At 46.8% G+C, this 17,894-nt stretch overlaps 1 protein-coding gene across 6 annotated transcripts in view; it reads left to right on the top strand.

Annotated features, from left to right (window-relative positions):
- LOC308466635 (methyl-CpG-binding domain protein 1-like) overlaps nucleotides 1-17,894 on the top strand; it is a 179,418-nt gene that overhangs the window by 148,052 nt on the left and 13,472 nt on the right. The window contains exons 22-24 of one of the 6 annotated variants that reach the window (XR_013980921.1): nucleotides 1,665-1,823; nucleotides 9,784-9,862; nucleotides 11,227-13,434. Coding sequence is in view for 4 of the 6 variants with exons in the window: in XM_080987532.1 (XP_080843658.1) it covers nucleotides 1,665-1,790 (126 nt within the window). In the remaining 2 variants the exon portion in view is untranslated. Of the gene's footprint in view, nucleotides 1-1,664; nucleotides 1,824-9,783; nucleotides 9,863-11,226; nucleotides 13,435-16,581; nucleotides 17,009-17,894 lie in introns of those variants that run through there. The other 5 variants (XM_080987532.1, XM_080987534.1, XM_080987533.1 and 2 more) reach the window with 5 other exon arrangements.

Below are 17,894 nucleotides of genomic sequence, written 5' to 3'. Positions count from 1 at the left end.
GACCCAGGGCCACCAAGCTGACCTTAGCCAGCTGAGGCTGAGGCAAAGGGCAATGAATGACGGCATTCATTCCCCTTGCTCTGGCAGAAGTTGGCCCTCCCAAAACAATGTTTAGTTTAGTTTCCTGCACTGTGGTTCAACCCACACTTGTTGCTTTGTCTCTTATTTCCCTGTTCTGGTTGTAAATTCAGCTGACTGCCAAACAAAAAATCTATCTTGATGAAATAAGAATTCCAAAAACAGACATCCTCATTTTCAGCCCAAGTCCCCAGATAATAAAAAGGCTGGTTCTTGGGGCATATTGTCACATCACTCTCCAGACAGCTGCAGCCATGAAAGTTCTGATCCTTTCCATACTCAGCCTCCTCGCTGTGGCAAATGAGGCCCGTTGGTTTGAGCGCTGTGAGCTAGCAGGCGTTTTGAGACGATATGGGCTAGATGGATTCAGAGGCTACACCCTGAATGACTGTGAGTTTTGTTTGCTGAGTGCACAGCTTCATTGGAGTTCTTTGTATGGATTTATGCTTGCAGTGGGGTACATTCCAGGTGTTGCTGGATTTCAGCTCCCATTGGTCACATCCTGTGTTACCAGTGAACATAGATGATAGGAGTTGTAGCCCAACAACATCTGGAGGGCAGCAGGCTTGCAGGGCGTGTTTTGATATTTTTCAGCTGCTCTTTCCAGTGTTCTCATTTTCAAAATTTGCTTTTGAATCTTACAATCTGAAACCCTCTTGTATGACCTCTTAGGGAAAGGAGAAATGCTAGCATCCCCATAAAAATGCTGCCTTCTTGCTTGCGCTGCTGCCTAAAGAAGCTCATCCTATTGGCAACCAGGGTCTTTCCAAGTGTGGCCCCCACTCTTTGGAGAAGGCACACAGTCATGGTACATGCTGAAAACTGACATGCTCACTGACTAGTTCCCTTGCCACTGATGTCAATAATTTGCTTAGGCAACCTTTCAGTTACATTTTGTACTAACTGTTAACACTGCTGGATATATTTTACTATTGTTTGTGTATTCTTGATTAATCTTATTATAAACCACCTTGATTATATATAAATTTAAAATAAATTAATAATGAGAAATAATAAACAAAGTGGTACTGATGGTACTGATACTGTGAAATGTTTACATGTAGTGTTTTCTGCTCTGAAAAAAATGAAGACTGCAAAAATTATAATCAAAATAAAGAATGTCAAAACTGAAAATAGTTAATAAAAAAGTGTTGACATAATTGAAGTTTGGTGGAATGGAATGGAATGGAAAACCAAGTTAGCGATTTGAATATTGTTCATATGGTGCTTTAGGGTTTTCATAGTCCTTCCTGTGCATTATCTGCCTCTCCCTTCCTGCATGATTCCCCAACACCTGACAGCCCCAGATTGATCTGGGCCATCCAAGCTGACCTGCCGTCATCTGTGGATGCCTTACCTGACTTGACTGCCAGGATGCCTTTGAAAAGACTGGATTTGGCTTGGGCCTTGGCCAAAGCCCTGGAATCCAGTGTATTCAAGACCATGATTCAAATCTCTTAACCACAATGCTTGCACTACACCATTTTCTGGTGTGCAATCTGTGCAAATTTTCTTCTTAAAAAAGTACTGTATGTTTTTTCGCCAGCTTTCTAATACCCATGTATGTATTTTCTTTCCCCTGCCAGGGATTTGTCTGCTCAGTGCTGGAGGCGGTTTTAGCACTAACCCCCCAGTGTTTGCCATGGGCATGCGCCGATACTATGGGCTGTTCAGGATTGACAATCAATACTTTTGCAGTGATGGGACCATAGCATCACGTAATGTCTGCAACATGCCCTGTCAGCGTGAGTGACATGTTTTTGCTTTGTATTATGTGAACTAGCAACTTTCTGTCATTTCCCTCTTTGCAATTTGGAAAGAAAGAAGTCCACATTCATAGACATCTTGTGCATATTACTCCGTGTAAAACACTTTTGTACATGTTACTGCACAGTATATGAGCTTCACTGGCCAGCCATGAGTTCCAGTCTTATGAGAGAAGAAGAAAAACTTTTCTCTGTCTACTTTCTCCATGCCTTGCATCATTTTATGGACTACTATCATTCCTCTGTGGGTGGCCACAGAGCCTAGGACTTGCCAATCAGAAGGTTGGCGGTTCGAATCCCTGCGATGGGGTGAGTTGCTTGGTCCCTGCTCTTGCTAACCTAGCAGTTCGAAAGCACATCAAAGTGCAAGTAGATAAATAGGTACCGCTCCGGCGGGAAGGTAAACGGTGTTTCTGTGTGCTGCTCTGGTTTCTGCTGGCCACATGACCCGGAAGCTGTACGCCGGCTCCCTCGGCCAATAAAGCAAGATGAGCGCCGCAACCCCAGAGTTGGTCATGACTGGACCTAATGGTCAGGGGTCCCTTTACCTTTACTATCATTCCTCTTATTACTTGACCTTTCTATAAACTAAAAAGTCCCAAAGGCTGTAATCTTTCCTCATAAGGGAGTTGCTCCAGCCCCTTGATAATTTTGGTTGCCTTTCTGAACATTTCTCAGCTTTACAATATCTTTTTTTGAGCTGAGGCAATCAGAACTGTACACAAGATTGCAAATGCACTCACACAATAGATTTATATAACGGCATTATGATATCGGCAGTTTTATTTACCGTTCCTTTTGTAATGATCCCTGGCATAGAATTTGCCACACACTGGGTCGACACCTTCATTATCTTCTACAACTTCAAGGTCTCATTCCTGGTCCGACCCCATAAATGTATAGGGGACATATATAAATAACAATGATAAATAAATAAACAAACAATTGGGGGTTCCAACATGCATCCCTTTTCACTTGTTTTCATTGACTTGCATTTGCCATTTTACTGCCTATTCTCTCAATTTGAAGAGGTCCTTTTGGACTTCCTCACAATCCTTTTTTTTTTTTTGAACAATTCGAGATCATTAGCAAACTTTGACAACTCATCCCTGTGGATGTGGCAAATCCCTGTTTATGAGCAAGTTAAAAAAACACAAATCCCAATACTGATCCTTAGAGGACTTCACTCTCTACATCTCTCCATTCAGAAAACTGCCAAATAATTTCTGCTCTTTGTTTTCTGCAATTTAACCAATTTGTGATTCACAATATGTTCTCCTCATATCCCCAGACTGCTAAGCTTACTCACGAGTCTTTAATGTTGAAAGCTTCTTGAAAGTCCAGATCACCTTTATCTACTTTCTTATCGACACTCTCCAAGAACTGTAATAAGTTTGTGAAACTGAACTTGCCCTTGCAGAAGGCATGCTGGTTTGTTCTTCTATATGCTTAGTTATTTTATCCTAACAATGCTTTTCACCATTTTTTTCTGGGACAGACATGCTAACCAGCTTGTAATTTCCAGGAGTCCCCCTGAATCCCCTTTTTAAAAAGTTGGTGTTGCACTGTGTCAGGGAACTGACATCGGAGCGGGAGGCGAAGGGGAGGCTCCTAGATGATGCTGGAGAAGGACCCAGCAGCAGGGGGAGAAGCAGCTCAGTGGAGGGGGAAGCATTTAAGCGCAACACCAGGAACAAAGGTGGGCAGATGGGGGAATCGGAGAGAGGGCTCCCGGACTCTTCACTGGAACTCAGTGAGGAGGGGACAGGTCCTCCGCTACCTACGCCCTCCCTGCGCAGAAGGCTCCCGCGCAGTGAGAGGAGGAGGAGACTGGGTGTCAAACAACTTTTATGTTGGAAGAGATTCAAGAAACGCCCACTGACGGATTCTGCCAGTGACTGAGGCAGTCATGATTAGAAAGGGCTGTGCAGTCAGAAAGGTTTAACAAGGCAAATTAGCCTAGAGAGGCACCAGTTTACGCACGAGTAACTCATACTCATCACAGCAATCCGTCAGTCCCTGAAAGTTGCTCGTGCACAGCAGCAGGCAGGCAGCATCATGAGCAAGCCCGGAGAAGCCAGCACCCAGGGGGGAGCAGCTGGAGGGCAAACGCTGGTGGAGGGGAACCGAGAGTTGGAGCAGCATGTGGCCATTCTGACGGCGCGGCTGGACGAAAGGCGGTCTCAAGATGCACAGGTCAGACCCACCCCCATAGCAAGGAAGGTACCGGGACTGGTGCACAAATTTGGGGGGAAGCCGCAAGAATACAGTGCGTTTCGAACGGAAATAGAGTACGCATTGGAATTGCAGCATGACGATTTTGAAGACGACACGGCGCGGGTGGCATATATTGTGGGTCACCTGCAGGACGGGGCCAGGGAATGGGTCAGGCCCCTTATGGCGACGCAGAATGCCGCCATGCAGGACCTGAGGAAATTCTTCCAAGCAATGAATGCAATGTTTTCCACTGATGTTCAAAAAAGTGTGACAAAGCGGGAACTGATGAACTGTAAACAGGGGAGCCAGTCAGTTAGGGACTACTGGTCGCGCTTTGCCATGATAGTTCACCGCCTCGGGTGGCAACTGGACTCCGAACCCATACAGATGTTATTCGAGGAGGGGTTGTCCCCAACGGTTAAGGATGAACTTTCCCGCGCACCCCGCCCACAGGGGATGGATCAGCTGACCAAGGCTGTGCTTGCGATTGGCGTGCGGTAGGAAGCGCAGGCCCAGGAGAGGCGGGAAGGGAGAGAGCAACGTTGCCATGACTACCGCATTCCTGAAATACCAAGGCAGCCTTCCCCGCCAGAAGAGCCAATGGAAATAGATGGGGCACGCGCGCGGGAAGTTTCAAGCACCAGCGAAGGGCGCAAAAAGGAGGGAAAGGATTGGAAAACCTCCAAGAAGTGTTACCTTTGCCAGCGGCCAGGACATTTTGCCAGAGCCTGCCCTCAAAGAAAGGCCTGGCAAGGAATGGTGGGAGCCGCAGGGGGTGAGGAGGAGGTGGTAAAGGAACAGGAACAGGGAAACGGGAACGCTTGGCTGCCAATCAAGGGGCACAACAGCCAGGCCAGCCACCAGTAAAAGTGCCCCAACCAGACCCCCCCAAGGCGGCAATAGCCATCGAAGTGGTGCTAGAACTCCCGAACGGGCACCCAGTCAAGGTGAAAGGGATGCTGGATTCAGGCAGCTCATGTAATTTCTTCAGCAAAGACTTTGCATTAGAGCACCAGCTCCACTTACTGCCTTTGGATTTTCCCTTGCAAGTGACCACCATTGATGGCAGGGAGCTTCTAGGAGGGGAAGTGACACACCAGACCCCACCAATGAGAATGAGGGTGTCCAGGCACTCGGAGACCATCGCCTTTCACGTCGCCTCACTAGCAGGGCCCCCAATAATATTAGGGATGAGCTGGCTAGCACAACATGATCCAGTGGTGGCGTGGCATCAGAGGACAGTCACCTTTAGGTCAGCTTACTGCCTGGAACACTGTCTAGGGGGGGAAGCCCCAAGAATGACTGTGGCCAGGGTGGCTGGGATGGCGGTGGAGCGGAAAGGGGAGGTGCCGCCGCAATACGCAGATCTGCGGGAGGTCTTCAGCGAGAAGGAGGCAGATAGACTGCCACCCCATAGGCCCTTTGACTGCCAGATCAACTTGCTTCCGGGGGCTCAGCTGCCAGTGGGTAAGCTGTACGCCATGTCTGACAGGGAGATGAAGGAGTTGCGAGAATTTATTGACAAGAACCTGAAAAGAGGCTTCATAAGAGAATCAAAGGCGGTAGGGGGCAGTCCGGTGTTCTTTGTGGACAAAAAGGACACAAATAAACCCAGGCTCGTAGTGGACTATAGAGCTGTCAATTTGGTGTCAGAACCCGTGACCTTCCCAATGCCCAGGATTGACGACATTTTAATGCGAGTGAGGAAAGGCAAAATTTTTACCAAGCTGGACCTCAGGGGCACATACAATTTGATCAGGGAGGGGGACGAATGGAAGACCACAATGTTCACACCCCTAGGTGCCTTTGAGTACTTAGTTATGCCTTTTGGATTACAGTCGGGCTCTGCCTGTTTTCAAGCTTTCATGCACCACGTGTTGGGGTCTCTGCTGTACAAGAACTGCGTAGCCTTCTTGGACGACGTCTTAATTTATTCGGACAATGAGGAGCAACATGTTAGAGACGTCAGGGAAGTGTTACAATGACTGCAGAAGCACCAGTTGTGGGTCAAGCTGGAAAAATGTCAGTTTCACGCCAGAGAAGTCGAGTTTCTGGGGTACAAGTTGTCTGACAAAGGCTTAGCGATGGACCCAAGCAAGGTGCAGGCAGTGCTGGAGTGGAAGGCTTCCAAAACACGGAAAGACGTACAGAGGTTCCTAGGGTTCAGCAGCTTCTACAGGAAGTTCATCAAGAACTTCGCCCACTTGACAGCGCCCATCACGGATTGTCTCAGTAGCAAAAGGAAGTTTGTGTGGACAGAAGAGGCCCAGCAATCCTTCGAAAAACTGAAGAAGGCGTTCGCATCGGAAGAGCAACTCCTGCACGTAGATCTGGAGAAACCCCTGAGGCTAGAGACCGACGCGTCCGACAGAGCCGTAGGGGCGGTCCTTTTGCAGCCAGGGAGGGGCAAGCAGGAATGGAAACCGTGTGCCCTTTTCTCGAGAAAACTGAGCAAGTCGGAGCAAAACTATACAGTGTATGACCGCGAACTGCTGGCAATCTACGCGGCCTTTCGTCGTTGGCGTCATCTACTGATAGGGGCGCAACAACAGATCCAGGTTTGCACAGATCACAAGAACTTGGAGTACTGGAGAACCGCACGAGTACTCAACCAGAGACAGATTCGATGGGCACAGGAGTTCTCCAAGTTTTTCTTTGAAATCCGATACGTGCCCGGAGAGGAAAACGTAAGAGCAGACGCTCTCTCGCGTAAACCGGAGTACCTGGAAGGAGAGGGGCCGCCGGAGAAACGACACGTGATCCCCGAGGACCGATGGGTGTGTGGGGGAACTTTGGTGGGGAAACGAGAACTAGCTGGGCTGACCAGAAACGACGTGTTCGCGCAAACTAAAATCCGGGAACTACGAGACGGAAGAGGGACCCAAGAAGGGTTTGAGGAGAAGGAAGGGGTACTGTACTATAGGGGAGTGCTGTACGTACCGGGGGAGACCCTGAGGGGAAAGGTACTCAAACAACTCCACGACAACCCCACAGCAGGGCACTTTGGACAGCACAAAACCATGATGCTCATGACCAGGCAGTTCTGGTGGCCCAGGGTGAGGGAGGATGTACGGGAATATGTACGGGGGTGCGACCGCTGCCAAAGGGCAAAGGGGGAGCAGGCTGCCCCCACAGGATTACTGGAACCCTTACCCACGCCGGGGAAACCCTGGGAGGTGGTATCCATTGATTTTATGACAGATTTGCCCAAGTCCCGGGGAAAGACAGCAGTCATGGTAGTGGTCGACCTACTGACAAAAATGTGCCATTTTATAGCTTGCTCACATGCTGTAACGGCAGAGGAAACAGCCCGGTTGTTTGTGGAGCACATATTCCGGCTGCATGGCGCCCCCTTGAGGGTTATCTCCGACCGCGGAAAACAATTTACTTCCCGGTTCTGGAGGAAGCTCATGAGCTTGCTGCAGGTGGAGGTGGGTTTCTCGACGGCGAGACACCCAGAGACCAACGGGCAAGCAGAAAGAGCGAACAGTATACTCCAGCAATACCTACGCTGCTACGTCAGCGAGAGGCAGAACGATTGGGTAGAAAAACTAGTGCTGGCTGAATTCGCGTACAACAACGCGGAACACGTGTCCACGGGAATGAGCCCATTCATGGCCAACCATGGGTGTTATCCCAGGGCCTTCCCGGGGAGTGGGGAGGAAAGCTGGAGCGTACCCGCTGCAGAGCAGTTTGTGGAAGAAATGGAGGCCCTACACCAGCAACTTAAGATGAACTTGGAGCGGGCCAAGGAAACTTACAAGAGGCAGGCAGACAAGCACCGCAGGGAAGGGGAGACCATACGGGTGGGGGACCGGGTGTGGTTGTCCACCCAAGGGCTACCTTTCAAAGGGGGGTGCAAGAAGTTGCAGCCCAGACGGCTGGGACCTTTTGAGGTAACACAGCAAGTTAATCCCGTGGCATTTAAGCTCAAGTTGCCTGATAGCATGAAAATACACCCGGTTTTCCACAGGTCCCTGCTCTCACCGCATAGGGAAGGGCGGGAATTCCAGGGGCAAGAGGGAGAAGTCACCACACACCCGCAGGTAGAAGAAAGGGAACACCACCACAGGGCCACGGAAATACTGGACTCAAGGTGGCAAGGGCGCCGGGTGGAGTATTTGGTAGCGTGGGAAGGGGAACCCAGGTCCGAAAACACGTGGGTCCCCACGGAAGCCTTCGAGGACAGGTATCTGGTGGAGGTATTCCACCGCCGGTTCCCGGACAAACCCAAACCCCTGGAGAGATTCTGGGAGGAGCAATTTGGAACCACAGATGAGGAAGAGGTTTTTGAGGGATTTTCTGACTCCGAGGAGGAGGGAGGAGAGGTTTCGGAGGAAGAAGAATCAGACTGGGAGGACCACCCCGTTGGCAGGTGGAAGAGCGGGTGGGAAGCGGGTTTCGAATCCACAGAAGATGGTGACAGTTCCTTCCGGGGGTTCCCCGCCTCCTCGGCCGACGAAGGGGACGAAGTTGATCCCACAGGTCGGTCCAGGGGTGGAGGGGATTCTGGGGGGGAGGTGGATGTCAGGGAACTGACATTGGAGCGGGAGGCGAAGGGGAGGCTCCTAGATGATGCTGGAGAAGGACCCAGCAGCAGGGGGAGAAGCAGCTCAGTGGAGGGGGAAGCATTTAAGCGCAACACCAGGAACAAAGGTGGGCAGATGGGGGAATCGGAGAGAGGGCTCCCGGACTCTTCACTGGAACTCAGTGAGGAGGGGACAGGTCCTCCACTACCTACGCCCTCCCTGCGCAGAAGGCTCCCGCGCAGTGAGAGGAGGAGGAGACTGGGTGTCAAACAACTCTTATGTTGGAAGAGATTCAAGAAACGCCCACTGACGGATTCTGCCAGTGACTGAGGCAGTCATGATTAGAAAGGGCTGTGCAGTCAGAAAGGTTTAACAAGGCAAATTAGCCTAGAGAGGCACCAGTTTACGCACGAGTAACTCATACTCATCACACACTGGTTACTTTCCATGGAGGATGATCTTGCAAGTCATCATTTTGTAGCTGGCTCTGCTTCCTCTAGTCATTATTTTGCACCCTGGCTGGAGCTTGTTCATTTTGAGTTCTACAAACGAACAGTAGATTTTGGATACCCTTTGCTATAAATCATAATGAGAGTCAATCTGGGCCAAATTTTGGGCTGTAGATTTTAAATGGACAATTATGTGGCTTGGCAATCACCTGTGATTTGTCAGCATTTACAAGCAGGTGCCCAAGTTTTTCCTGGATTCAAGTGGTTCCTTCTGTGTCCAGAGGTGATGATGCCCTAGCTTGTTTTTGTTGTAAACTTCAGGGCTTGTTTCTTTATGGTGTGGATTTGTTCTGGACACATACAGACAATGGAATTTGCAGACTCTGAGGGAAAGGGAAGACAGTCTGAGAAACAGGAAGCTAGCAGGAAGATGCCCCCAGGCCCCAAGCTTTTTGAAAAAAGGGCTCCCTGTTGCAAAGATTAAATTGCTATGTAGTTGAAATTTAACTGTAATAAGTGAAAGCACCTAGTAAAGGTTTTCCAGTAGACTGCCTAATCCACATTTAGTCCACTCATCATGTCTAAAGAGCAACAGCCCCTGAAACAAGCAAGAGCTGCCATAATTAAGAACTACAGTACTTTTTACTGTATCGTTTTTGTGCTATTTCACAGTGACATCCAGAAGCAACCTCATTATTTCCATTAATCTTCATTACCTGCCTGTCTCATTCCATATCTTTGCAGGATTCCTTGATGATGATCTCACTGATGATATTGCATGTGTTAAGACAATTGTCCAAAGTCAAGTATGGGTAAAAACCTGGTGAGTCACATCAGTTTCCTAAGCTCCACAAAAGGCAAAAAAGGGGCAGGGGCAGGGGCAGGGAATTGAAGGAGAGAGAGAGAGAGAGAGAGAGAGAGAGAGAGAGAGAGAGAGAGACATACAACCCCCCCCCAAAAAAAACACTAAAGGCCATAAGTATAAAATCAATATATACCATACTTTTCCGTGTAAAAGATTAGTTTTTTTACTAAAAAATTATGGTAAAATAGGGGGCGGCATGTTATACATGGAAAAATACAGTATATACATATACAACCAAAACACTGAAGCCCATAAGTAGAAAATCTAAGTTTTTGAAGTGAAATTGAATAGCCTAGGATTGAGATTAGGAATCTACTTAGAGATTTGTCCCTTTTCATTTCCTTTGCATAAATTCAATGCAGCATGACCCTCAAATGGTGGCATCTCCTATTCAGCAGTTGAAAATGGAAAGATAAAAACCTGTTCTTAGCCTTGTTCCCAACTTTCCCTTGTACATGTCAGTTTCATCTGAACTTCCTGAGCAGTACAGGGAGTCTGAAGGAAGTTTCTAAATTTATTAGGCTAAACATGCTTTGAAGCCTCCTCATGATGAGAAACCCTACTAAGAAAGGGTTCTATGTGTCTTCAACATTGTTGTTGTTACCCCTCTCTTCAGCCAAAAAGGCTTCCAGAGCAGTTTACATACAATCCGTTAAATCAAGACAGTCCCTACCTGCAGGCTTACAAAATTTCAAAACCACAACAGAAAGGGAAGATGAGAGTAAGGTAACTCATGAATTAAGGAAGGGAGGGGTCTCTTAGCCTTGCCCTGAACTATTGGGATCCTTGCCTGCACAACTTTAAGAGGCAGCATCTGTTCTGCAACCAGTCAAGATCTGCTCAGAATAGGCCGCGGTCAGCTCAGATTGTGAGGAGAGGTCTCTAACAAGGAGGCAGCCATAGCTAGCCTGTTCCCAAGAGACATGGCATCCCAAATAGCCCACCCCAGTGCAACCCACTATGACCTTAGAAGCCCACTTCAGTTGCACTGGATGAGCCTGAGTGTCAGTATTATGCAAGAGGGAGAAAAGCTTTTATCTACTTTCTACACCCCAGGCATCCTTTGCAGACACATCAGTCATGCCCATTGCTTCACTTTTTGGCAGCAAGTCTATAAGTTTAATCCTGCATTGTGTGAAAAGGTTACTCCTGCTTGAACCACAAACTATCTGCATTCCAAATTTTAGGTTCACTCCTATGTCAAGGTGAAATTTTGTATTTCCAGAACCGTGGCAACAATATATGTATTTGGATCATTTGATATGTACCTGTTTGAAGGGAAATCCAAGGAATGTTGATTTTTCTTCTTTCTACATTCTTAGGATCCGGACAACCTTCACAAGAAGGTGTAGTACAAGAAGACAATTCTTCCTTGGCAGTTGTGGTTTCTGAGATCTCCATTCCTACTGGCCCTTCATAATCAAACCTTCTGATGGCACTCTTCACCTGCTAGCACTTGAAGAGGGAAGCCCTTGCTTTACAACATTTCAGAACTTCATAGCTCTTCTGAACTAATGTAATACAAAGGCTTCCTAACAACACACGGCCACTCCAGAGCCCATGATAGAAAAGGAAGCCTGTCAGATTCAATCCTGATAAAATAGTCCTGGTTATGTCATGTTGAGACGAAGGAGATGAGTTAGTAATAACTACCAAGGCTCTCTGACTCCACCGCAATGTAGGCTCAACTAACAAACTGGGAAATGGCAACTTCCTTCATTTGCTGAGTAGGACTGGGATGACATAGGGAAGGAAGCCTAGTTAGGATTCAAAATTTGCTGCTCTTTTGATTTCTCTGCTTGAATTATCAATAAAAAATTAGATGCAACTTATCTCTCTCTCCTCCATTATGATCAGTGGGTAGAGGCTTCCCCAAGTAGTCTTAATTCTATTTAATAATTCTACTTAATAATTCTTTGCATTCCCATCCTCAGGTGCAAGTGCAACTGCAAAAACTGAGTGGGAACAATTGTTGATACTCTATATCCGCTTCATAACTTAGGACCACATAACACATAAAGGATATTTCACCAATCCAGTTTGACCACTGCCCACAAATGCTGGCCATGGAATTAATAGTGTACAGTCATCTTAGCATAGCCTTCCCTAGCCTGATGCCCTCCAGATTCCCTCATAGAGTTGGAAGGGACCCAAGGGTCATCCAGTCCAACCCCCTGCAATGCAGGAATATCAGCTAGAGCATCCATATGGCCATCCAACATCTTCCTAAAAACCTCCAAGGAAGGAGAGTCCACAACCTCCTGAGGGAGTCTGTTCCACTGTCGAACAGCTCTTACTGTCAGAAATTTTTCAGTTTGTTTAGTTGGAATCACTTTTCTTGTAACTTGAAGCCTTTGGTTTGAGCCCTACCCTCCAGAGCAGAAGAAAACAAGCTTGCTTCATCTTCCTTGTGACAGCCCTTCAGATATTTGAAGATGGCTCTCATATCTCCTCTCAATCTCCTCTTTTCCAGGTTAAACATTCTCAACTTCTTCAACTGTTCATCATAAGGCTTGCTTTCCAGACCTTGGTCGCTCTCCTCTGCACACGTGGACACCGTATTCCAAGTGTGGTCTGACCAAGGCAGAATAGAGTAGTACTATTACTTCCCTATTAAGGGACATAGGTGGCGCTGTGGACTTGCCGATCAGAGCCTAGGACTTGCTGATCAGAAGGTCAGCAGTTCAAATCCCTGTGACGGGGGGAGCTCCCGTTGCTCAGTCCCTGCTCCTGCCAACCTAGCAGTTCAAAAGCACATCAAAGTGCAAGCAGATAAATAGGTACCGCTCCGGCGGGAAGGTAAACGGCATTTCCGTGCGCTGCTCTGGTTCGCCAGAAGCGGCTTAGTCATGCTGGCCACATGACCTGGAAGCTATACGCCGGCTCCCTCAGCCAATAAAGCGAGATGAGCGCCACAACCCCAGAGTCAGTCACAACTGGACCTAATGGTCAGGGGTCCCTTTACCTTTACCTTTATTACTTCCCTTGATCTGGACACTAGACTTCTGTTGATGAAACCTAGAATAGCATGCCCTTCTTTTGCTACTGCGTCACACTGTTTACTCATGTTAAGCTTGTGGTCCACCACGACCCTGAGATCCTTTTCACATGTACTGCTAGTAAGCCAGATGTCCCCCATCTTATATTTGTGCACCTGGTTCTTCCTGCCTAAGTTCAGAACCTTACATTTGTCCTTATGAAAATTTGTTTTGTCAGCTTGGGCCCAAGTCTCTGATCTGTTAAGGTCATTTTGAACTCTGATTCTGTATGGCATCTCCTCAGCTTGTGTTCCAATTGCCACTAATTTATTGCCTCTTAGACACACCATACGTTTAAAGCACAGAATTCACCCTACCCTAGGAACTGTGGCGTTCTAAACGGAGGGAAAGGGGGGTTGACCTTTTGGAATTTTTGTATGGTAATGTTCAGTTATTCCATTGGAAGAACAGTTGCAAGGTCCTAATTTATTGCAGGGAATCAAACCCATAGATTCTAACATGTTTGTAGCCATGCCTGTCCTCCTTAATATTGTTTCTGTTAAAAGGGTCACACAAGCAAGACAAAATAACAAATAACAGTGGGGCGGTGATAAAGAAAAAACACACTGTCAGGGGTTCAGGGACAGAGGCACAGGGTAGGCAGGAGATGGAGAGCGATGGGGATGAATCCCAAGACAGCGAGGAAGAGGATGACAATGACTCAAGAGATTCCATGAGTCTTTCCAGCGAATCAGAGGATTCCCAGAAGGGGGCGCCGGTGGTCAAGGCCAGGGGAGCCCCAGGGGGGACGTGTCAGGAGCAGGGGGCCAGCGGGGGATCCCAAAGTGGCAGCTGGGCGTCAGGACCAGTCTCCCCGCCAGAGTGCAGCGAAGGGGGTGGAGGTTTCAGTGTATCAGGGGAAGCGGCTCCGGCAGCAGAGAAAGGAGGGAGGTCGGAGCAAGCCACCCTCCCGGAAGGGGAGGGGAGTAGTGAAGGGAGTAGTGTAGCTGTTAAAAGGAAGGTTAGAGGTTGGGCGCGCGCGCCAAGTTCAAATGTAGAGGCGCGCGGAAGTACAGGGAGCCCGGAGGAGGGGCCAGGTCCCAAAGCCCGCAGGAGGGGGCAAGAGCAGTCTGATTCCGCGTCAGAGGAATCCAGGAGGGGCGAAACCCCAGCGGGCAGAAAGACCCTGCGGAAAAGGAAAGAGAGAAAGAGGTGGAGCAGCGCAAGCCTCTTAAACTGGTGCAGGGGAGGGACGGATTCAGAGGGGACTTCAGCGGTCTAAGCCTAGCAGACGTAAGGCTGCGCGCCTCGGATGTGAAGCAAACAATGAACTGCAATAAACACTTTTGTATATAAGAAGAGTTAGGCGTTGGTCTTTTGTGAGCTGAGACTTGAGGCAGCCTTGACACACACATTTTATTCACACATCAGCAAGGATGTGGGCTCAAGCATAAATGATTATGCAAAACACTAGGATGTGCCCAGACTTGTTCCAAACAGGAAAAACAATTAGTGCCTCCAGCAATATCACACCTGTTGGGAGGAAGCAGAAGAAGAACTATTAGCACTCTGTAATCCCATCCAGGTTTTACACACAAGAAAACCATGAGTTGTCTCACTTACCTGTTATGAACACTTACCTGCTATTATCCTAAGGTAAGACTTGGTTATTACACAGTCCCCGTACATAAGGGCAGCCAGTACCACCAATAGATCACAGGAGAAGCGCCACTGATTCAATAATGTGGGTAGACTGTTTGTGCAAAACACTGTATTCAAAATGATCTGTTAAGCTTTGACCAACGTTAGCAAACAGCACCACCTAGGGTACATATCACTGGTACTGCAGTCTTACATCGCACTCCTTTCCATTCAACCCTTTCTGTCAAGGGAGAAAATCTTACCAAGCCAGCAAGGCTTCACTGTAGCAACTTTTATTAATTACTTCCTGTCTAGGTCAAGGCATTTTGCAGATGGTTGCAGACTAAGGTAACTAATATATATTCACAAAAGATCAGCTGACCACAAGATCTTCTCCATTCCACTTTTGTTCCACTCAGAAAAAGGATTGGGAAATATGACTCTAGAAGCCATGGATCCCAAGGCATGCAGTCACGTACTCAGTGAACCTTGCCCTAGTGAGAGTGTCAAGTCCAGGTGTCAAACTGCCACCCATCACAATCACAAAGGTGATGTGGTGAACCAGGAATGGATTCAGACCAGGACACAAAGAGACTGTGATTTACTTAGCTGGAGGGTAAATAGCTTTGTTTTCTGTCATCAATGGGTGTCTGGTGAAGGTCAGGAGGAGGGAGGAAACTCAGGTTACAACCCCTGGACCAGCAATGATGTATTGATGACCATGTCTGAACTGTATTCTGGGATATGGGGGGAACTTTTAAAAGTCAATGTCTTCTTTTGTTCAGGGTCTTGCCTTTCTCCCTGTTGGATTAGGTAGGACCCTGCTATAGCAGTTTGCTTTATACCAAATAAAGGTCAGGCTTCTTGGCCACTTCACTTCAGGTTACTCTGGTTGGTGTCCGTTTTTACTCCTCTCTGACCAAGGGAACCATACGAGGACCTAGCGGACTTACAGTGTCCCTTAAGTTATTGCAGTGTCTTTTTCAGTGGTTTACCCCTCACAGAGCTACAATTCCTAGCATTTCTAACTAGGATGTCAGGATTCTTTAGAGGAAGGCATGTGTGGTGCTTAGCTCCATTTCTTCTTTTACTATTGTTTTTTTCTTTTTTCTTAAAAAAATGCCCACACACAAATATAAAATATACTGGCAAATAGACCATATAAATACAAATATCCACAAAAGAACACCAGTGAATATGTGTTGTGGGTATCCAAAAGCCAATGTTTCCTACAATGGTTGTAAGATCTGGAGCTGCCCACAGAAGTGCCAGCCAACAGCTCTGGCATCAACCATTAAGTCCTCTGCAATGACACACAAATGTTATTTGCAGAGCCACAGACTATAAAAGCCCTTGGACTCCTTGGACCTTTCCACATACCTGCAGCAATGAAGGTTGTCACCTTTGCCTTATTCTGCCTACTCATAGCAATAGCATATGAGGCCAAAGTATACAGCATTTGTGACTTCTACTACGCACTGAAGCCTTTAGGACTGGATCCATTTAAAGGCATCTTTGCAGAACAGTGTGAGTTTTGCCTGTTTGGGTGATCAAACCTTTTCATTGTAATAAATTAATTTGGTCCAATTTGATTGTTTTTTCTTCATTTTCTTTTCTTTTCCTGAATGGTGTATTCCCATGTATTCTGACATTGTTCAGAATGTTTCTTTGATGCTTGAGAGTGGTGAAAGTTTTCAAAGAATGTGGCAAATTTGGAAACTAAGAATCCATAAAACTAGCAAGGTTCAAAGGAGTCATTTGAGAAATTTGAAATGTTTTAGAGACATCACAAACATGTTAGAAGTTATTTGTTAGTTTATAAGCACTGCTTGCTGTTTGCCAATGGTGTACAAGGAAAACTGAAGTTTGAATCAATAAATCGCAATTGAGAATTGTTGAAGACAGCATTTTCAAAGTGTTGAAATCAAGGCTGAGGCTGAAATTTGACTAAGCCAAATAACCACATTTTTCTATTTTAATATTTCTGAAATTGTTTTAGGAAACAAAATACGTACATCCCTGTACATTCCTGATTGTCATGTTATGCTTTCCTACTAGATCTCTGTGCAGCTGATCAGTCAAGCAAACTCGACACATTCTACTATGAGAATATAGATGGTGTCCCACGCTATGGAATATTCCAGCTAAGTGGCCTTGAGTGGTGTGATAACGGGAGGCACTCCTCTCAGAATAAATGCCACACACACTGTGACAGTGAGTGACTTCTGAGATCCAAGAAAAGAGCTTTCTTTCTTTCTTTCTTTCTTTCTTTCTGGTTGTGCTATCTCAGCATCGAGGAAAAGGCACTGCATTCCCTTGCTGCATTATATTTCATATATTTAACAGATGTTGCTTTAGGGAACTGTCCTTGGGGAAAATTAACCCTTGTTAAAACCAAGTCTCATACAGACAAAATTTCTGGTTAAAGAATGTTTGGATTATTTACTAGCTAAAGACTGGTTACATTAAAGATTGTTTCTCCCAATTTATTTGTTTGTTTATTAATTTATTAAAACTATTTCTATTCTGCCTTCCAATACCTAAAATGACTTGGCTTACAATGTTAAAAACCACCAGTCAATAAAACATTAACTAAAAATCACATTAAAAAAGAGATGCAGGTACAGCAGATAAAAATTGTTAATGACTAACCACTTTAGGAGATTACAGAAATAAATTATACAGGCCAGATACTTGCTGGAAAAGAAAGGCCTTCATGAAGTGATGAAGGAGGAAAAGTGGGCTCCCCTAGGCAGATATAGAGTCTCAGTATGGCCACCAACCCAACTCTTGTGGGGAAGCACATAAACAAGCTTCCATAGAAAGATCTAAATGCACAGGCAAACTCATAGGAAAGGTGATAATTCTTCCAAGATGGTCCCAAGCCATTAATTAACACTGAATAAGCACAATTTGGGGACGCGGGTGGCACTGTGGGTTAAACCACAGAGCCTAGGACTTGCCGATCAGAAGGTCGGCGGTTGGAATCCCCGCGACAGGGTGAGCTCCTGTTGCTCGGTCCCTGCTCCTGCCAACCTTGCAGTTCGAAAGCACATTAGAAGTGCAAGTAGATAAATAGGTACTGCTCCAGTGGGAAGGTAAACGGCGTTTCCGTGCGCTGCTCTGGTTCACCAGAAGCGGCTTAGTCATGCTGGCCACATGACCCGGAAGCTGTATGCCGGCTCCCTCAGCCAGTAAAGCGAGATGAGCGCCGCAACCCCAGAGTCGGTCATGACTGGACCTAATGGTCAGGGGTCCCTTTACCTTTTTAAGCCCAATTTATTGATTTGGTAATTCTCTCTTTTTAAAAAATCTACATTACATAAAACAATAAGGGATCTTAATTCTAATTGGAAATGATTTTATATTGT

Source organism: Podarcis pityusensis (genome assembly GCF_964106645.2).
Source record: "Podarcis pityusensis genome assembly, chromosome: 17".
In the NCBI taxonomy this organism is placed as follows: domain Eukaryota; kingdom Metazoa; phylum Chordata; class Lepidosauria; order Squamata; family Lacertidae; genus Podarcis; species Podarcis pityusensis.
The sequence above is the reverse complement of the archived record's forward strand: the minus strand, read 5'-3'. Positions and strand labels throughout refer to the sequence as shown.